Source organism: Salminus brasiliensis, chromosome 23 (assembly GCF_030463535.1).
Source record: "Salminus brasiliensis chromosome 23, fSalBra1.hap2, whole genome shotgun sequence".
Lineage (NCBI taxonomy): Eukaryota > Metazoa > Chordata > Actinopteri > Characiformes > Bryconidae > Salminus > Salminus brasiliensis.
The window spans coordinates 31,958,974-31,981,638 of NC_132900.1; the positions used below are offsets into that span (position 1 = coordinate 31,958,974).

The 22,665-nt window shown below is 43.0% G+C and overlaps 1 protein-coding gene across 1 annotated transcript; it reads right to left on the reverse strand.

Annotated features, from left to right (window-relative positions):
• Positions 1 to 431: 431 nt before the first annotated feature.
• Positions 432 to 22,205, reverse strand: LOC140545851 (BICD family-like cargo adapter 1). Its single transcript, XM_072668862.1, has 10 exons — positions 21,804 to 22,205; positions 19,638 to 19,853; positions 10,438 to 10,554; positions 9,205 to 9,351; positions 8,164 to 8,343; positions 5,386 to 5,535; positions 4,568 to 4,645; positions 3,688 to 3,797; positions 3,275 to 3,395; positions 432 to 2,274 (listed from the first exon to the last, which is right to left on the reverse strand). Exons 1-10 carry the CDS (start codon positions 22,059 to 22,061, stop codon positions 2,071 to 2,073), a joined length of 1,581 nt encoding a protein of 526 aa, XP_072524963.1. The 5' UTR covers positions 22,062 to 22,205; the 3' UTR covers positions 432 to 2,070.
• Between the last annotated feature and the right edge of the window lie 460 nt (positions 22,206 to 22,665).

Here is a 22,665-nt window from a genome sequence, read left to right on the forward strand (position 1 = left end):
CATTAGGCAGCATGGAGCCGATAGGGTCATGATGTTTATCTGCTCCAGAGGGACTAGACCAGCTGTGTGAATATGTAAACTTGCTGTGTCAGCAAAGGGTGCAACTTAAAGTAACTGAATGCATCATTAGAAGGGGCGTCCACAAACATTTGGTCACATACTGTTTTGATCACTAATATGCTGGTCCACTGGAGAGGCTCCGGTCAGTCTGGAACCTGAACTACGGATTGGTGTTTCTCCTCTCACAACAGCAGATCATCCGTTGTCAGAAGCTTCTGATGGATTTCTCAGTAGAGCTCCAGATTTGGTCGTGGGGTGGTGCAGTAGTGTCTACTTCATTAATTCTCACTCCTATGCAGATTTCACTGTTCCAGACTGGTAAACAGGAACGGTAAGAGAATATCAGCCTCATAAACAAACAGGAGACACAATTTTAAATGGTAAAAAAAATATTTTTAATTGTTTCGTCTGTTTATTTCATAACGTAAGGCATCCACCTGTGTTTTTCAGCAGTGAATACAAAAACATGCATTTACAGGTATATTTATCAGCATCCAGATATCAACTTAATAATGTAATAACTAATACTAAGCAAGGTATAAACGGTATAGGGCTTCAGTCATTTTTAGGCATTTTTAGACAAAGACAACAAAGAGCTCAGATTCCAACAGTCAGGCACAACAGTGCTGGAATAAATATCAGCAAACAATAGCTTAAAATAAATGATCAGTATTGGTCAGATTTCAGATTTGACCAATATTTTAAACTGATGATATTTGAAACTCCAAAAGCACAGGTCATCTGTGCTTTATTTAATTTACTGAATGTGTAACTCTATTTATTTATATATCTCAAATCTAGATTGATGTAATCCCAGTAAAAAATACTGGATAATGTCACCGGCTCACAATCCCCATATCGGTGCATCCCTACATTCCAGTCACAGACGACTTCCAGCTAATCTTCATTTTTGTTCTATTTAGTCTCCCAGCAAACTTGGGAAACTTTTTTTCCTGGGTGATAAGACTGGAAAAGACTACAAACGTGGACTGCCTTGGGGACTAGACTGGGGATTTCTGTTGTACAAATGGAGAACCTAATGGAATATGGAGAACATCCAAATGCATAACTAAAAAACACCTACAGATCACTTGACCATCCTCCTCATCCTCCTACATAATTCTTAAAACATATTTAGGGCCGGTGTCCCAAAACATAAAAGAGCCTAATCTGAGACTATATATTCCTCTAAATTCAAAATGCTGTTTAGATCAGATCTAGGCTTAATCCTTAGAACCAGCCCTAATAATGGGATGATATTTTCATGTTTTATAACATATGGCTGCAGCGTGGCGTCAGTGGGATGAGAGGTTTCTGCTAAATGCATTAAACTACACAACTAAACTCTAACTCTACAGGTTGGCACATAAATACTGAAACATGCAGGCTTTTTCTTCTGACCAGAGTCCCAAACTCCCATGTCTAAATAACAGATGAGGGTCATAAATCTAGTGTTTTTGTTCTATAACATGTTTAAATACCATCAACTCAATTTGAGTTATTTTAGCAATAATCTGGAGAAACTGAAACTATTCATTGCAGTGAAATCTGAATTTTCCAGAATTCTTCCTGTAAAGGAAGTAACTGTTCTAGATATGAACAATATGTAGAAACTCATTATAATCTACTCCATCCTTTAACTGTGTTTACCTTGTATTTCAACAAGTCAAAAGTGAACATTCAAATAAATACAAATCAAATAAATCCACATGAAAGCATATTTGATCGAAGTGCTCACAGAAGTCAGTCTGAAGTCTGGTGGTTCTGAAGAGCTGTGCTGAAGGCTGAATCTACAGTATCCGTCTCTGTGAAGATTGGAATATGTGACACTGGTGTTTTCAGGCCTTAGAAGCACAGTGGTTTTCACTATGGCTTTCCTTTATCTCTGCTCGAGTACCCGACCCTCTGGGCCTCAGAGACGTGGTCAGCAGCCGATGCTGAAGCTCTCCGTCTACCACTGCTGGCTGGGCGGCTGATGTGTGTCCATTCCCAGGGCTCGCGGTAGTGGGCTTATTTGCCCAGTTTGAGCCAGTCTCTCCAAGGTGACTGATTGGGTGCTGAGGTGATCTCTGGCATGCAGGGCGGTGCGACCGAGGGTCTCTTGGACTTGCGGAGGAAAGATAGACGGGTAACTCCAGTCTTTTTCCGGTCTGTCTGCTGCTCTGTCTGGTGCTGGCTCTTCAGCTGCTGGTTGATGATAATTTGAATGTCATCCTTTAGGGGTGACACACACACACACACACACACACAGTATATCAATGAAAATGTAAAAATAGCAGCTTAAAGATGATACTAGTACTGTCTGACACTGTATCTCAGTACAGTACTCAAAATTATACTCGAGCATAAGCAGCAAAAATAAAATAAAACAACAACAACTGAAGCACTGGTTCAAAATTAAAAATCTCTTTAGACTTATAAAATAAATAACTGCATAAATTAATTATCGATACCCAATAATTTGGTAAAATGCATTGCTATAAGATGTTCTGATGGACTACTGTATTCAGCTGACAGGGAATCTTTGATATGTTTGTCAAGCAGCCACTAGGGGGAGACAACAGAGCACAGTGTAATTTGCATAGCGCAGTGCAGTTTTAATGTTGCTACTAATTAATAAAAAACTAATTAGATGATAACTAATAATATAATATTTGTATCACCCAGTAATTTTTTGTTATCTCATACTTTCACATCTATCTCATGCTTTCACTTAATTTAGTGTTACTATAGTCCTTTCAGACCAGCCATCACAGCGAGACAAACCTCCACGCTGTCTCAAGAGCCTTGATGCGTCTTAATTATTAGATTTGTGTTAATTTGTTTTTCCTCCCTGGGAAGACTGACTTTGTCAGTTTGGACCATTTACTAAATACACCTACTGCCATTAAATTTTGCTTAATTGTAAGAACGGATGTTTTTTCTGCTGCCTGATGCATTACTGTTTTCATCCTGTTTTTCATGAGTTTGCTGGAGATATCCGAGGTACAATGCTTCACCTCACAGTCAAACATGACAACATAATGCAAAATACAAAGAAAGAGGTCTGAAAGGGTTAATTTAAAGAGTCTTATGGTTAGTTCATCATCCTACAGGAAGCATGAAGTTCCAGCGTGGAAATCGACCTTGACCCCAAGCTTTGAACATAAGTATGTGAACAAACGTGGAGGGGCTTATTAGGCTCCCCATGAATAGTGCCCCCAGTGTGACTCACCTGCCAGGCCTCCAGTTCCTGGGACAGCTCCAGTTTGCGCTGGATGGCCTCCAGCAGCTGGTTGTTCAGGCACATTATATCGTTTTTACTCCTCACCAGTTCCGCCTCCACCGCCGTCTTCCTGCAGTGAAGAGAATATAAACCACCATCACACACAAAACACCAAACTGAGGAGCAGAGTGCAGATAACCGCAGAGCTGCAGGCCTGCTGCTGTTACAGCTCCATATTAAAGCCTATGGGTTTAGAATGGGGTGCCAGAAAAGCTCCTGTAGGTTTAATGTGTAGGTGTCCCAATACTTCTTTTTAGTGTCTATTTGTGTACAATACTGGGCAGAGGTTTTAGGCACCCAATTACAGTCTCATAAACAACAAGGCGTTATCTAGTTGCCTCAAAAATCGGCCCGATACTTACTTTGCTATAGCATCGTCTCTGTCCTTTATAGCCCGCTGGACAATCTCTTCATCCAGCCTGTTGTCTGCTTTGAGTCTCAGTTCAGCAATCTCTTCTAAGAGTTGTGTGTTCTGAGAGAGAGAGAGACACAGAGAGGAAGGAAGGAAGGAAATCAGTTATTGTTAGTTCACCAACAGCAACACATGGAAATCAGTTTAATACACTTAACTTTCCAGCATCTAACAATTATTCAGTATTTACTTATTATTCAGTATCTACCTGTTTATTAGTATCTATTAATTATGTAGTACCTACAAAATGTTTAGTATTTACTTATTATTTAATAAGTACTTATCATTCAGTATCTACTAATTATTCAGTATTTCCTTATTATTCAGTATTTACCTACACTTATATTCAGTATTTCCTTATTATTTAGTATTTCCTTATTATTTAGTATTTACCTACACTTATATTCAGTATTTCCTTATTATTTAGTATTTCCTTATTATTTAGTATTTACCTAAACTTATATTCAGTATTTCCTTAGTATTCAGTATCTACTAATTATTCGGTATTCACTAATTATTTAGTATGTTTATTATTCAACAAGTACTTCAGTATCTACTAATTCAATTATTCAGTGTTGACTAATTATTCAGAATCTTTTATGAAACTAATGCAACTTTTTAAGTGTGTGCTCATAAACAGGCCTGTAAAAAAACAACAAGAAATATTATGCTGCAAGTGTGGCTTTCTCAATTTCAACTGTAATCTCAGTCTGGACATTCCTCTGGCGTTCTCAGCTCATTCCCGGATTTTTGTAACATAGAGACAAAAGGCTCAGTCAGAAGCCGTCAGCCATCGTCTCTGATAGCTTCAACACACAAGCCAGTGTCACCTGATCACGCAGCTCCTGTATCCAGCCTGTCTTCTCACACTGCACACGCCCCTCTTCCACAATGGGCTGCTTCAGCTCCTGCAGACACAGCGAAACACAGATACCTCGCGTCAGTATCACCGGAGCGAGGGCGATGTGAGGTGGACCCTTTGTTTGGGGCCACAGGGAGGGGTGTGATGTGTGCAGGCTCGAGCTCAGGTAACCCAGATATAAATGGCTTTCTATTCTGTCTCTCTGCCTCCCTCGCCCTCGCCCTCGCCCTCTCCCCAGCTCGCTCTCATTAAGCTAGTTTTCCAACCCGCTGCTCCTAAGCCAAGCTTTTGGCAACTGTGTGGAAAGCCAACAGCAACAAAGAGTGCTGACGCATGCCCCACTTATTACATACACTGTGTGTCCAAATGTTTGTGGACGCCCCTTCTAATGAATGCATTCAGCTACTGTAAGTAACACCTACTGCTGACACAGATGTGCAAATGCACACATACAGCTTGTCTAGTCCCTGTAGAGAAGTACTGCCAATAGAATAGGACTCTTTTGGCACCTGTTGGCACCATGCTGTCTATTGCCAGGTGTGGGCTAGTAGAGGGGTGTAAAGCCCCCCAGCATTGGTTAAGACAACTTAAGGGTTAATGACAACTGCTTAATCAACCAAAGCCCTGCTGCAGTGTATCCAGCTGTAATGTGAGAAGATGGTACAGTAAAAGCCCTGCAGGCAGGGAGTCAGGTTTCAGACATTTAGTGAAAAGGGCAGCTGGGAAAAGGGGTCATTGTTCAAGTCTATGAGTGGCTGTGTGTCTCAGCTTGGCCACTAAGCTCACCTGTAGTGTCTGCCCATGCACTATCCTTTCTGCTACACTCTTCAGCTGCCCCAGCATGCCTTTCAGGTTGTCCTCTTCATTTTCAAGAGACCCTGAGCTGGTGGAGCCAGGGAGCAGCATGTCCAGGATGGTGCTCACTTCCTGTGTGATCTACAGACATCATCAGACAGAAATCTGACATTAATATTTATAGTTCCATCAAAGATTGTGATTGTGTGTGTCTCATAAAAGTGTCTGCTATAAGGTTAAGTGAACTGGATAGAGCTGGATATTTAGGTCGCAATTACACAAATACAAATTTAATTTTGGAATTTAGAAAGTGATATGTAAAGCTATTTATCTGGGTATTTAAAATAAATAATTAATTTAAAAATGTTTAATGAAATAGAATAAATACTAATAAACAAATAAAAACTAGAGTGATTGTGTTTTCCCATGAAATTCCAGTATTTTCAGTCACCATCCAACACCTCTCTATGATGCTTATTGCCTGCTTACTGCTTCTGTATGTGACGTGTAAGGCCTTCTTCTGTTCGGTTCTGCAGTACTGCATTTCCGAAGTGACTTTCTTTAACCAACTGCAGGGTCGTCCCCAGAGCAACGTAGGGAAAGTACCTCTAGGGCACAATGGCAGCACCAATCATCTGGCAGTGGAACACACAACCTCTATAGCTTGTGCCAAATTCACAACTTGCTAAGATGTTACAACGATCCTTTTACTGTATAACTTGTCCATTTAATACAAAACAGACATTAACTTCATTAGAAACCCTCACCTTGTTGCTGTAATTTGCTGGTATACAGCTGAAGACACTACCCATCCTCTCGCTCCCTTAAAGACCAGTTTCTGACCTCAGAGCTGCTCTTGGCTGGTAGATACCATTCTACCTCATGCACTTCAATGATTACCAGTGTCACACAAACACACACACACACACACACACACTGCTATGCTACTACCATGTCAGTGTCAGTGCTGAGAACAGTCCACCACTCAAATATAGTCTTGAGAACAGTGGCCCTAAAGACAAATACCAATGAGCAATGATGAGTGAGGTTGAGGTGAGGATGAAGGCGTTGTGCTGCAGTAGATGGGCTACAGTCTGTAAATGTAAGCTAGGTCATTTACCTCAAGGTACAAGGAAGGGCATTACATCCCCTAACAATGATTTTTTTGTAAAATTGCAGACAAATTCTCTATGTTGCCCAGAAAAGCATGCGTGACCGCTAGGTTGCGTTGCCCAGTTAAGGTAAACAGATTTGGACGATAATGTTAGCTCAGCATAAACACAGCACAAGATCCTATCGCCCGTTTCCTCGCTAGACTGAATTGTGTGTTTTCAGTTGTTCAGATTGACATATCTTTAAAGCCATTTACTCTTTACATAATATGATATGAGCTAGTAGTGCCCATTATTTCTGCCATAGCCATCACTACTGAGCCTCACTGAAGAACACTGTGCACTAAATAGCTATAGCTACCGCTGTCTAGACAGATAGGTAGCTATAAACAGCTACTCTATTCTATTATAGATTACATCAATATCTATTAGATTACATTTAATACATTTATAGACATGTTGTTACTATATGCATGTCAGTGTTTTTGAATATGATGTAGTTCTACAGTATTACAGAGACTTGGGTCTCCACTTCCTGAATGGGACATCTGAAAAACAACCCTGAAACGTTGCTAAATGAGGACCCAGGAGCACAATTTTACTATACATTATTGCAGATGTATTTCTAAGCGTAAGATCTGTTAATTAAAGGGGTAAGGAAGGAGTTTTTAAGCTGTAGGATGACACTGCTTTATGTACGGCACATAGCGAAGGTATTTCCTTAACCTAGCACCCTAGTGCTGCACATTGACCATGCTGTCATGCTGCTGCCTGTGAAGCTCAAAAAAACATTTTCTGTGGTAAAAGCCACAACACTATACATATTTCCTCATGACTCACGGCCACATGCAGTCTGAGGTAGGCACGAGTTGCTAAACGAATCATTACAAAAGTCCCTCGTGACTCAAGTGTTAAGGAAGGATCTTCTTTTTTCCATTAAAACCCAAAGTACTCCCAGCGTCAGTTAGGCATTAATCGAAACCCGACACACGAGACGACAGTCTTATCATAAAGAGCTCGGCAATAACAATAAATTCACGTTAGAAAGGCTCCTCGCAGACAAAGCACTGCATGAGCCACTGAATAAACAGTAAGGTGAGAAATGATTAAGCTGCTGACTGTGGAAGTTTCTATTTATTTCCATAAGGTGAGAGTACTATTTTCTTGTCGCCAAAATAAACAGCTGTTCCCGAGGCTGGGCATGACACCATCTCTCAGCCAACGGGTATTTGCTTAATGACTGTCCAAAAAATTAGGCAGACAGACAGATTCATCACTTCAATCCACAAAATGCTTTTTAATTGATTATGTTGTCAGTTTACAATGATTTTGAATACAAAGCCATGTGGACAAAAGTATTGGGACACCTGCTTATTCACTGTTTCTTCAAATTAAGGGTATTAAAAGAGTTTCTCCAGCTTTTGTTGGAGTAACTGTCTCTACTGTCCAGAGAAGACTTTCTAGTAGAGTTTGGAGCAGAGTACTGTGAGGATTTAATTGCATTCGGTGACGAGAGTGTTAGTGAGGTCAGGATGTTGGACGACCCCCCCACCATATTGTCCCCAACTCCCCAAAGCATTCCACAAGTACTGGATGGAGCACCACCATCATTCCCGAGAACAGTGGAATGATGGGCAGCTGTGTTTAGGTCACTCACCTCCTCCTTGTCCTGGCTCCAGCCCATGGCATCCAGACTGTGCTCCATTTCGGACAGCAGGGATGTGTCCCCGTGGTCGCTGTGTTGAAGGGACACCTCTTCCTGCAGCTCCTCCATCTGAGCCTGAAGCTCCTGAGATCTGCCCCGAGCGGCCTCCACCTCCTGCCATGCTTCTGTTAACTACACACACATGCAAGCATTAACAAGGACGTACCTTGTTAGCCTCCTCCTACCTATTCTTCAGTGGTCAGGACACCACAGGACTGACCACCACAGAGCAGGTAGCATTTGGCTGGTGGGCTGGTGGTGTGGATCAGACACAGCAGTGCTGTTGGAGGTGCCATCTTGGTCATGCTGGTCGACCAGGTTGGTCATGTCGGTTTTACTGGACAACCAACTTGCTCATATTGGTCTACCAGTTTGGCCATGCTGGTCATATGCTGGTTGACCAGCTTGGTTAGGGTTGGTCATACTAGACAACAACCTTAGACGTGCTGACCATGCTGGTCTAGCTTGGTCATGCTGGTCTTATTAGGTGTTTAGCATGGTCCTGGTTGATCATGCTTGCACAGCTAAACCATCAACTCAAACTAAACAATATCCTCTGCTGGTCAAAAGCTAAGCTGGTCAGCCAGCTTAACCAGCAGCATTACTTTTTGGGTTTGCATACATTTTATTTGCCCAATATCACTTTAACCCTTTCATTGCGTTGTCTTTTTCAACTTTGAGGTAATGTTGGGTATCACTCTGCGTCTCTACAGAGCAGAAATCTTGAAGCACCAGATTCCAGACCAACACAGCTCACAGAAACTCTGACAGAGAACCACACGGCGGCATGGAATCCTGCATTTCAGGTCTCAGTGTGCAGAACACACAGCACGAGAGGAAAACTGCGTGTGTGTTATTTATTCGAAACCAAATAACTGGAAACTGTAAGCAGCTGAGCTGCATGCAAAAACAAACAGTACTACCGCAACCAGAAGTGTGTGTGTGTGTGTGTGTGTGTGTGTGTGTGTGTATTTGACAACACAGGGACTGTACCTGCTGGGTCTGTGTATGACTCTGCTGTTCCTGCAGGGCCAGGCGGGTGTGTAGCGAGGACACACGGTCCCTCAGCTCTGCGTTCTCCTCACACACTGTCTCTAGACGCTGAGTTAGAGTTTGCTCCTGCTGTGTTAGTCTCGCAACCTGGACACACACACACACACACACACACACACACATATTACTACTGCCACTAAACCACTGACACAAATAAATGACCTCCCTTTAGAGCACAGTGTGTTCTGGGTCCAGCAGGCACCTGACTTATTAGCTACAGCTCTCAGATAAGTTAGTGCTGTGTGGTGTGGTGTGTCATCTACACTGCTGTATCAATGTGCTACCACTGTGATACCGTCCTTCAGCAAGGTCCAGTAATAACTGTTGTGATGCATTTGACTGATAATAAACATTATATCCATGATATATACTACCCGTCAAAAGTTTTAGAACACTTATTGACATTTAAGCACTTCAAGTCCAGTGAATAACCTGTAAAGGTTAAAGACCAGTGACTTCAAATGGTACAAAGGTAAACTGTCAAAGATTTAAAGAAAAAAAATGAACTACAAACTGAAAAATACTCTAAATTGTATAAATTGTATACAAAACTGTGCTCCTGCATTTACCCAACACTGCACCTTCAGACTGCTCCCACAATGACCAGAGAAACAGTCTAAACACAGAACCACAGATCCAGCTTCTAACTCTGAAGTGGAACTCAGTGGAGCTCCTTCCTTTAGAGAAAATTCTGAGGAAGCTGAAGAGGTCTGGTACAAGAAGAGGTCTGACCCACTCAAATCCACACAACAGCACCGGAAGACCAGTTTCTGAGAGTCAACAGCTGCTTGTGTGATGGGCGACTCGCATGACCACACCCTGTATCTCAGCAGATTAAGCCTGGAGCAAGTCTGAGTTTCAGCTGTGAAGAGAAGAAGACCTGGAGCTGCAGCATACTGACTGGGAGTGACAGAAAATCCTGGTGGTGTTCTAAAACTTTTGACAGGTAGTGTTATGGAATACAATGTTCACATTGCCTCGCAGTTGGAGAGCTGGATTAGTGGTAATGATGAAGGCACTTTCAGCGGATGTCAATTAGAGCATTTCTATTGGTCCATACATCATGAAAATCAATACACGGTTTCTGCGTGCACTGATTTGTACTCCGAAGCAACAGTGTGTGTGTGTGTGTGTGTGTGTGTGGGAGTAGATGTGTGAAGATATGTTTCTCACCTGTTCTCTGAGAGCGTTGAGCAGTTCCTCGTCCTGTGGTCTGGGATGGCCTCGCTCTCTCAGCTCCTGCTTTAGGCTGTGGAGCTCAGCTGTGACTGTTCGCTCCACCTCCATAGCCTACACACACACACACACATATACACACACACACACACACACACACACACAGTAGATTGAGTTTTATTATTCATAACGCATCATATCTTACTAGTATTGTTGCCTTTTGTCCATCAGTTATGTATTAAATTCAATGGATATGTATGTATATTTATATGCTATATTATTAACTTGATTCATGGTCTAAAATCTGAATGTAATAAACAGAAATGATCTCACACATACTGACATCACTATGTGATTTAATAGTGGAGACCATTCTGAGGCCCCTGGGAACTGGGCCCTACAGGCCCAATCAGGATTTAATGCCAGTCTTGGTGTACACTATAGGCTATCCAGTAATAGTCAGTGTTACAGGGTGTACATCTTTGACCTGATAAGGACCTGATAAATGATTCACTTTAATTTTATTGTTTATTTTTTTCTGAATCATAATATAAAAAAATACACATATATGACCGGACGCATTATGACACTAATTGATAATTCAGAAAATATGCACCAAATATTTTAGTATTTAGAACTAGCTAGATTTTTATATTTGTTTTTTACCGTCCATTTTATTTACAATCAATTCCGAAATTCTAAAACCCTCGAAAACTAAAGCGCTTCACTGAAAATAAATTCTAATGTATTTCTATGGCGATTTTCACAATGAATGTAGTTATAAAGCAGCTTCACAGAGATCCAGGTTCGAGGCCTCTTTTGAGTAAGCCGACAGAGGCAACAGTGGCAGGAAAAACTCCCTCAGAACAAGTGGAAGAACCCTTGAAAGGAGCTAAGGGGAACTCAAAAGGGGAACCCATCCTCCTCTGGTCGACACCGGCTAGCACAACTCGGGTCCTCAGTTTCAGCTCGATGCTTTTTAAGACCCCCATCAGTCAGTTTCTCTATCAGTCACTTGTGCGGACACTAAGTGACGGCATTTTTCTGATAAAATAAATAATAAATAATTACCAAGTGACCAAGCAGTGAGAGAGAGTTATGCTCGCTTGTCAACACCACAACAAAAGCGGCTGATTAGGAGTCTGGCGAAAGGTCCGCGGCGGCCGGCCTGATTCAGCAGTTTGCGGGACCTCGCGTCAGGTCCCATCACACACGCTTGGTGGAGGATCAAAGGCAGGCCCAGCAGATGGAGCGTGGCATCTTGGTCTTGGCAGTGACACATCATCACGCTGCATTAGGCACAGTTTGGGGCGTGGCGGGGGCGTGTGTGGTTGGGGTAGAGGCCAGCGGGTCAGTTTGTGGTAGAGGTGGACAGTCGGCTAAACGCTGTGACCCAGGCTGGGGGTCATTCAATATGGTGGTTAAAGTGAACACGCTGTGGGGTCCCAGTAGTCTCCCCACCCCCACCACGGTCGCCCCCCGGGGAGGCAGGAAAAGAAAAGAAGAGGAGGAGATGACCAAGCATAGGGTGTGGATGTAGGGGGGGTCGTTAGAATTAATTAAGATTAAGATTTAATTGTGCCACTCTTAATGAGATTAGGGGAGGGGTTAAATTGGGATATGAGAGACCTTACTAATTTAACATTAACGTCAATGTGAGCACAATAGTGTTATACTCTTATTATAGGCAGGTCTCAGCGCCTATGATAACAGGTTTTCAATATTTTCATCTATATCTACAATCTATAATTTATCATTTAATAATAGCCAGCTGGCAAAACAGCAAACACCACAGATGGCTTTAAAAAATTATGTTTAAAGAAATATGTATATATGTAATATGTATATGAAAGTGTATGAAATACGTAATATCTCAAATCTCTGGTAAACAGTGTCTCAGACGTCAGGTAGTGTATCCATGTTTATTTTGGGTAATAGTGCTTCTTAAAGGAGCTTTTAGAGGCATTAAACACTTCAGAACATCTGGTTCCCTCCACCACCACCACTGTGAGCAATCATGCCTCTGCAAGTTTCTCTAGATTCGAGCATTTCAGATTAAACCTAATCCCAGTTCTGGAAACCCTGGTTAAATAAATTAAAGACACACTGGAAGTGCTTCACAGATATTGCTGAACTCTGCAAGCACTGTTCCTGAGGTACTACATGTTAAATGACCAGCAGTGCTCCAGAATGACCGAGTTTGGAGACCTCCTGGTGTGGCTTAATCAACAGCAACAGAAGCAGCTTAGACGCTTGCTTTAAATCCTCAGCTAGACAGGAACCCGTCATCATGTAGTCATTTTATGCTTAAGAGCTTTCATGCCAAAGCTGCATTATTACACACGCTACATGGGTATTGACAGTTCCCACAGAAAAGCGAACACCAGCGTCTCAAGTCAGGTTTCTGTCCTATGGGAAGATGCTAAGCTCTGAACTCATGCATTAGCTTCTGTATACTGACTCTGTAACGACACAGCAGTGAATAACTGATCTGATTTAAGGGAAGAAGAGACTCAACAAGAGAGAAGATCTTCAACAAATTTCATTCTTAGCTTCCGGACTGACTGAACTCCCTTAAACCGCCCTGAATGCCTGGAACTCTGTAAACTTCCTAGAAGGTGGTGGTGAAGACGTGCAGTAAGGAAACGTGAGCTATTAAAAGCTTACTGTCCTTGTAAAAGCACCACCTTCTTCCTTGACAATAAAGCCTGTTTTATAGTTCTCGGTTAGACTTAGAGCACCATTAAAGCTCCATTCAGACATTCTGAAAACCTGAAACTAATATTTAATAAGTTATTAGTCAGCACTGTATCTCTCAGAACTTAGCATCGTATATCCTCTTTGAGTTTTCGTCCATGAGTGTTCTCTCATTCCCATTTCCCACCACAGCGATAAAGAAGCCCACAGACGTTCCTCTGGAATAAACAGTGATAAAAAAAGATATATATGATTATAAGGTGAGCATGATTAGTCATAGTTAACTGGATTTGGTGCGGTGTAGGGTGTAAAAACGTCCAATAATAAGTCCTATTGTATAGTTTTATGGCTGTATTTGTCTTTTCCGTCCATTCCAATTTATTATTACTACAAATAATTACTGTGATCCTGTGTCTTCTGAAAGGTTTCTAAAGTAAGTGATATTATATCTATGACCTATCCTCTATTAGCTTCCCTCAGAAAAAGAGAAAAAAAGACCCGCCCACCTTCAAAATACAGAATCAGAGGGGGTTTTCCTAGGCTTTAAACCGGAAAGTCTCACTCTGAAGACTATAGTGGCAATTGCTAAAAGAGGTGAGAAAGCAGGTTTCTAATTTTTGCCCAAGTGCCACTTTTTTAGTCACCTGTCAAACATTTACTAAAGTAAACACAAGTAAAACACATAGAACTTGAACACTTTAAAGCCCAGAGACAACTATGGAACTCCTATAGAGATCACACTGCCAGATTTCCCAAATTCTAACCGTAAATAAAATGCTTACCCCAAACCTGTCTATCCCCTTACCTTAGTTCTGTCTAACCCTAATAGCAAGTATTTCCCCAAATCTGTCTAATCCTAACCTTCAAGCCTAACCCTTATCCCAAATCTGTCCAACCCTAATTAAAGAGCTATAGAATAGTCCCTTATATTTTTAGGCTGCATGTGCCCTTATTTTACACTATACCATCACCGTTTCAGCGGTAGGAGCCTTTCTTACAATTGCGACAACATCCTGACACGCCTGCTTGTGACAGACTTGCAAATAAGTTCCATCAAATGAGCTGTGAACTGTGTCCCTGCTGACCTGCTATCAGGCACACAAACTGACACAAGCTGGCAATAACAGCATCCATTTCCTTTCCCACAGAATCCAAACAACAGCCTGAACCTAACAGCGCGACAGAAAAGCTCAGACGCTCGAACGTCCCGACATCTGCGGGACGAGAGGCCAACGAAAGCACCAGCAGATCCTCTGGGGCCTGAGCTTGCTGGTACAGCCCAGCACGGCTTTCCTGGCACTGCGGCTGCTTGTTTTCAGGAGGCTTCTCCCACGCTCCCATCCTTCCATCCTCCCTCACACTGCTGCCCCAGATAAGGAGTTTGGCCACTGCTGCCAAACCTCAGTTAGCCCAATAAGCACATATATACGTAAGCATGCCACCACACACCAAACATCCCTGAGCTCGCTAACTCACCGCTGGAGGCACGGCGTGCTTAGAAACCGAGGAGCCACCATTCACCACGTCTGGCAAAGGCACGTCTGCGACCCAGTGCATCTCCAAACCTGCCTTGTCTGCAGTGTCTGAAGCTTCCTTAACCCCCTTCAAGAGCAGCGACTCATCCATGGTGGAAAGCAGCAGCCGAATGAGGCACTTCCTTCTCCTTCGGAGTGGAGATGGACCAGTAGTTCTTGTAAACACGTGTTTTTTCCTCCTTTCTTCCCTGAACTTTGATTTCTGGAAAAAGCTGGTCACGGGGCCGGCCACCGCCGCTGCTGCCCACGGCCGGACGGCAGGGAGTTAAAGGGTGGGGGCTGAGTTAGATATTACACCAGGCCAGGAGCACAACAATGCAAGGCTGCTGCCAGAGCGGAAAGCTCAGCCTTGATGGTTGTCACCTTTAACACTGCATATCTATTCCTGGTACGCATAATAACACAGATAAGAAGTCCTCCTCAGTTCGAGCAGTTTTTGGTTGCTAACTCCGTGTTCTGAACAACTGACCTTGGGAAGCCGCAAACTTGGGAGATTAGATTAGAGGCTGAAAGAAGGGAGAGCAGCATGACTGCCAATGCAATTTTCACCACGTCTGCTGTGAGATCTGTGCTGGTCAGTTCTGTCCTGAACTTGCTCGGCTGTAAAACAGGTTGTCCAGATTAGGGCTGTGTGTCAGCAAGAACCTGGCAGTATGATACACATCATGACACAGGGGTTACCATTCAGTCTACTGTGAGATCTCAAAAATGCGTCATGGTTATTATTTTTTAACATCAAATATTAGAAAAATATTTCGTAACTCTACAGCCACTTAAACTTCGAGAGCTGGAAGGTAAAACTGCAGCCTTCACTAAGTTTCACTAAAAATACATTTTAATTCAGGCCCTAAAGGATTTTCCTCCTGGTCCTGTTTCCCCACAATCAATCTTAATGTTTTTCTGTCCTCAGGCCCTGATTAAACTTAATGACCATTTAATGCCAACAGTGTTTAAATTAAATTCATATCCTTGTACCCATGAGCCATGTCTCTAAAGTATGCACTGCATCAACATGAAGGAAGTCTCTTTCTTCCCCTCAGGTGCAAACTCTCAAAAAAGTGTCTGGTGTCATTAATGGCAAGCCATAAAATGTAACACGATATTGACGGGTAATATATAGCACAGAGAAAGAGCTTCCTGACAACAGCAGAACCTGTTTTAGTGAACCAGTTTTTAAAGCATTTTATAATAACCATATACAAGACGTTTCCATCATAGAGAAGAAGCAGAGAACCAGGCAAAGAACCATTCAAGTGTTCAAATGTTCATGGTCTGTTTATACAGACAGTGTAATCAGGATGCAGTGCTGGGGTACGACAAACAATTAAGGTGAACTTCAGAAAATAATCAATACAATAATGAAGCTGTTTTGGGTCTGAAGAATGATATTTCTTTCCAAAGTATTCAAGATTTACTGAAGAATGACACTAAAAACACACAGCTTGATAAAAACTATCTTAGGAAAATAGTGAAGAACTTGAGAATTGCTTTCAGGACCTTCTTCACTGTGTGTTCTTAAGACAAAACGTCTCCTTAAAACCCACCGAATGCAGTTTTCAGGAGAATTCTGCTGTTCTCCAGAGTTTGTTATATGGGATGTGATGAGTTTACTGTGGGATCATCAGTACAAGAGCAGCTTTAAAACACATCAGGAATCTGACCCGGACACCTCGGGCCTCATTCTCCAAATTCTTACTAAGACTTTTCTGAAATTAGTTGTTGGGAAAACTCCAAACTGAACTATCAACGTCTAAAATGAAGATACAAGGTTTTTGCAAAACAGCTATTTCAGACTATTTCATACCTGAGGACAGTATGAATTTCTTAAGAGGTTTTTGAGCTGGAACAGAATTCACCAGTGAAACAGTGTTACTACGTTTAAAAAAAGATTATTAAATAGTATGATCTTTATGATTTTATAAATTCAAAAGTAAATAAACCATTTGGGATGAAAGAGGAGGGAAAATAATTCTAATCTAATAAATCTAAAATAAAAGATGATTATAACTGGTTGTTTTCTATATTGTGCATATATGTGTGTATATACTGCAATTCATATCTCTACACAGTTTAGTTACTATCTGTGTAAATGTTTTTTTCATATTAAATAATTATTTTATTTTGATTAGATCGTTATTTTAGCTTTTTATATATTTATTATATATTTTATACATTAATGTGAGCGGACAGTTATGAAAGCACTTGTATGAATATGCGCTAAATAGCCCAGACTTTGGGTTTTGGCTCAGTGTGCTGTTGCTGGTGTTGGAGGTGCTGGCCTGCAGCTTCTGTTTTGATCACAGTGAGCTCCACCTATACAGTATTTAGTTGTTGTTTTCCTGTCTGGGTCACGTGCTCCTCTCGCTCAGCTTATGCTCTCTCACTCAGGAAGGAAGAAGGAAAAAAGAGGAGCTGCAGTGTCGACAGTAAACTGACCCATACCGGCAGCCGAGTCGAGCTTGATGTTGATACAGAATCTCAGAACTACATTCAGAAACCCCCTGTCCTACAAACCTGTCTGTATGTAATCAGGGGGAGGACAGTGTATTAGGCCCTGCTGATCTGGGAGGTCTGTCTCAGGCCTTTTAACAGCTATTGTCAAATATCACTCTGACGCAGTTTAAGTGAGTTCAGCCAGCAGCAGGGTTGTGTAACGCCACTCCTTATCTATTGTCTGCTGCGGCTTTGGTGCAGCTGGGTGAGCGGGGAGTAAAGCTGGGGGTAAATCCGGGAGCAGGGCTGCTCCGACCCGGAGTCGTGGACGTCTCAGAGACACACAGAGGGAGCGTTAGTTTTCCTGTCTGTTCTGCTTCATTACTATTCTTACATGAGCAAACAGTGAGCGGCATCTGAGTCTGTCACACTTAGTGTTTTTCAGTCCTGAATGTACACACAGCACCGTACACACACTACTGTACACACACTACTGTACACACAGCACCGTACACACACTACTGTACACACAGCACCGTACACACACTACTGTACACACAGTGTGCCAACACTTCTGCTGAATTTCTTACTCCATTGTTTATTCCACAGAAAGAGAGAGAGAGAGAAACTGCGTGGAAATGAAAGAGGGTTAAAGAGAGAGACTTTCTTTTTTATTAATATTATTGTATATTTCTATATCAGATGTTTTATTTGTTTTGTTTTCTTAATGTATGATTGCAGTGCTTCGACATACATGTTGAAATGTAGATTTGTCACGTCAACACAGTCTTAAACTGAATTAAACTGAATCGAGAGACAGAGAGAGATAGAGACAGTGAGAGAGAGAGATAGAGACAGTGAGAGAGAGAGAGATAGAGACAGTGAGAGAGAGAGATAGAGACAGTGAGAGAGAGAGAGATAGAGACAGTGAGAGAGAGAGATAGAGACAGTGAGAGAGAGAGATAGAGACAGTGAGAGAGAGATAGAGACAGTGAGAGAGAGATATAGAGACAGTGAGAGAGATAGAGACAGTGAGAGAGAGAGATAGAGACAGTGTGAGAGATAGAGACAGTGAGTGAGATAGAGACAGTGAGAGAGATAGAGACAGTGTGAGAGATAGAGACAGTGAGAGAGAGATAGAGACAGTGAGAGAGAGAGATAGAGACAGTGAGAGATAGAGACAGTGAGAGAGAGATAGAGACAGTGAGTGAGAGAGATAGAGACAGTGAGTGAGAGAGATAGAGACAGTGAGAGATAGAGACAGTGAGAGATAGAGACAGTGAGAGAGAGAGAGAGACAGTGAGTGAGAGAGATAGAGACAGTGAGTGAGAGAGATAGAGACAGTGAGTGAGAGAGATAGAGACAGTGAGAGATAGAGACAGTGAGTGAGAGAGATAGAGACAGTGAGAGATAGAGACAGTGAGTGAGAGAGATAGAGACAGTGTGAGAGATAGAGACAGTGAGAAAGAGATAGAGACAGTGAGTGAGAGAGATAGAGACAGTGAGTGAGAGAGATAGAGACAGTGAGAGATAGAGACAGTGAGTGAGAGAGACAGTGAGAGAGAGATAGAGACAGTGAGTGAGAGAGATAGAGACAGTGAGTGAGAGAGATAGAGACAGTGAGTGAGAGAGATAGAGACAGTGAGAGATAGAGACAGTGAGTGAGAGAGATAGAGACAGTGAGTGAGAGAGATAGAGACAGTGAGAGATAGAGACAGTGAGTGAGAGAGATAGAGACAGTGAGAGAGAGATAGAGACAGTGAGAGAGAGAGATAGAGACAGTGAGAGATAGAGACAGTGAGAGAGAGATAGAGACAGTGAGTGAGAGAGATAGAGACAGTGAGAGATAGAGACAGTGAGTGAGAGAGACAGTGAGAGAGAGATAGAGACAGTGAGTGAGAGAGATAGAGACAGTGAGAGATAGAGACAGTGAGTGAGAGAGACAGTGAGAGAGAGATAGAGACAGTGAGTGAGAGAGATAGAGACAGTGAGTGAGAGAGATAGAGACAGTGAGAGATAGAGACAGTGAGTGAGAGAGATAGAGACAGTGAGTGAGAGAGATAGAGACAGTGAGAGATAGAGACAGTGAGTGAGAGAGATAGAGACAGTGTGAGAGATAGAGACAGTGAGAGAGAGATAGAGACAGTGAGAGAGAGAGATAGAGACAGTGAGAGATAGAGACAGTGAGAGAGAGATAGAGACAGTGAGTGAGAGAGATAGAGACAGTGAGAGATAGAGACAGTGAGTGAGAGAGACAGTGAGAGAGAGATAGAGACAGTGAGTGAGAGAGATAGAGACAGTGAGAGATAGAGACAGTGAGTGAGAGAGATAGAGACAGTGAGTGAGAGAGACAGTGAGAGAGAGATAGAGACAGTGAGTGAGAGAGATAGAGACAGTGAGTGAGAGAGATAGAGACAGTGAGAGATAGAGACAGTGAGAGAGAGAGATAGAGACAGTGTGAGAGAGAGACAGTGAGAGAGAGAGAAAGAGACAGTGAGAGAGAGAGAGAGAGAGAGAGAGTTGATCACTCACTGCCTGCAGTTGTTCTCTGAGCTGTTGGCTGATCTCTGAGTGCTGTTGTTGGTTACGGCTCTTCTCTCTCTCCGCCTCACTCAGGGCCCGAGTCAGCCCCTCCACCTGAGCCCTGAGCTCTCGCACGTCCCGCTCCAGCTCCGCCACCTGACTCTCCCACTGAGCCTGGCAGCCCTGCAGTTTCAGCCGCAGCTCGTGTCTTCCCTGCTCCAGCTCCTGAGGAAGAGAACCGCAGTTAAGAGGTGGCTCAGTGTCTTACTTCAGAGGCGCTGGGTTGAGTTCTAACCGGCTTCAGTGGATAATTAATCAGAAAGTCCTGAAAAAACAGAAGCTTCAGTACAGCTGTGCTGACTCAGGACACGCAGCGCTTTCCTATATTTCTACTAAAGGTCCAGGTCCGCTCTACTTCCCCCTGAAGTTTGTATATCTGTGTGGGTTTCTGGTCCAAAAAACATGAAGAACTAGAGAAGTGTATTTCCTGAGGGACGGAAATACGCAGCGCAGGACGGAAGCACAGGTTCAGTGGATCCCACCTCCAGGCAGTTGCGAAGCTGTTGCTATGTGGTTGCTATGGTGTTGCTACATGGTTGCAATTGCATTCCAGGTGGTTGCTTTAATGTTGTTAGCTGGTTGCTATGGTGTTGCTATGTGGTTGCTATGGTACACCAGGTGGTTGCTATGGTGATTCAGGAGGTTGTTCTAATTTTGTTAAGAGGTTGCTAGATGGCTGCTGTAGAGTTGTTAGGTGCTGGCTGTGTTTTCTTCTTCTTTTGACTGTAATGTTGTTTAGTGGTTGCTAGGGTGTTGCTGTGGTGCCCCATGTGGCTGCTAGGGAGTCTCAGGTGGTTGCTAGGGTGATGACAAGTAGTTGCTGTGGTACCCATGTGGTACAGATGGAAAATTCAGGTCCAGAATCAACTTTCAGTAGAAAAAATGACTTTAAAGTAAGTTAATAAGTTAATAAGTAAATAATTTTATGATATTATTACATCAACGTTAATGAGAAATATCAGATATTTACACGACGCTAAAGAGATTTTTTTCAGCACAGCTCAACCTGCCATGTGGCCTCGCAGACGTGATGACGCTGAGTACTTCAGTGAGCGTCACAGCCTGAGTCTGAAGTCCCTGAGTCTGGAGGCCATGAGTCCGGAGAGTCAGCCTGGGTGACTGAGGCCAGTCTCTAAAGCACTTCCATACAACCGCTCAGCTGTGCGGATTAATACGCCACATGTCCAAATGTTTGTGGACACCCCATCTAATGAATGCATTCAGCTACTACACACCCAGTCCTGTAGCGCCGGGCGAGCTGTTCATCTGATGTAACACTGACGTCTTAAAGACGATCAATCTCAGATAATCAAATCATATGAAGATAAACGCCAGAGAAGCAAAGCTCACGCCTCAAACAAACCAGGACCTGGTTATTGATTAATCAGCTGTGTATTGATGGATATTGCTAGAACTGATAGATAAGGCCGGGACGTCACTCTTCATGACAAACATAAAAAGGGTCACTATCTTAACATTTATCAGACATTTGTTTGTAAATCTAATCATTCATTTTTTAGATGTGTTTCTTGATTATCTTCCATTTCCTCTCTTAAGAGGTAAATAACAAATGTCTGCGGCACAGCTAACGTTCTAGCTAACACTCTACAGCTAATAATGTTCTAGCTAATAGCAATGGCTAATACTCTAGCTTACTCGAGCTGAGTGAATGTTAACTACTCCAGCTAATGTTAGCTACTCTAGCTAATGTTACCTAAATGTTAACTACTCTAGCTAATGTTGCCTAGATGTTACCTACTATAGCTAATGTTAGCTAGATGTTACCTACTCTAGCTAATGTTGCCTAGATGTTACCTACTCTAGCTAATGTTAGCTATTTAATGGACTAATCCAGCTGGTGTTAATTAGCTATGTAGAAGTTGTGAGCTGCTCTACGTGTTAATGTTGGTTATAGTTAATTAGATGTTAATTAGATGTTAATTAGATGTTAATTAGGTTTATGTTTGTACCATGAGGAGAAAAGAAACCCGATCTTTTCCAGCTGTTTAATATTAAAATGTAAAGTATTTAAAGTTTTGATGTGATAAGTGAGGTGTATTGCTCTGTTATAGCTCGGCTCTCCGGCAGTGTTCCTGCTCCACACACCCGCCTTACCTCCACCCTGTCCGCGTACTGCTCGTGCAGTTTGCCCCTCTCCTCTTTCAGCTGCCGGTTTTCCAGGAGCAGAGCTTTTCCGAGCTGAGCTGCGAGCAGAACCTCCTCCTCTTTCTGCCGAAGAGCGGCGAGGAGCTCCTCTCCGTCCCGGTAAGCAGGCAGCTCCTCCTCGGGGTCGAACTCGTACGGGTAGAAGTCCTCCTCCTCCTCCAGCTCCTTTCTGCGAGCCTCATAACAAAGTTCCTCCACTCGACTCATGGCTGTGCCCTAATCAGACCCGAGGGTGAGCTGCAGGAGCGCGGGGTGAGTTCAGGTCTCGGGCTGTGGAGCTGCTCCTGGTGGCCGGGCTACATGCTGCTCTGTTCGCGCTGTGGGGAATGAACCTGCCCGGCGGAGGACTCCATCAGTCACGGAGGGCTGGGCTGTCACCTGCAGCCTGCTGTACCGAGGAGGAGGAGGAGGAGGAGGAGGAGGAGGAGCAGGGCGGCTTACTTACAACGCTGCTACAACGGTGCCAGAAGGTGGCGCTGTTTACGTTGTCTCGAAACGTTGTCACACTACCTCTAGGTACACTATGTGTCCAAATGTTTGTGGACACTCCTTCTAATAAATACTTTCAGATATCTTTTAATCTGCATCCATTGCTGACACAGCTTGTCTAGTCCCTGTAGAGAAGAAGTACTGCCAATAGAATAGGACCCTCTGGAGCAGATCATCATCATGACCCTATTGGCTCCATGCTGCCTAATGCCAGGCGTGGGCTAGAGGGGTATAAAGCCCCCCAGCATTGAGGAGCTGTGGAGCAGTGGAGGAGCTGTGTTCTCTGGAATGATGATGGAGGAGCTCCATCCAGTACTTTTGG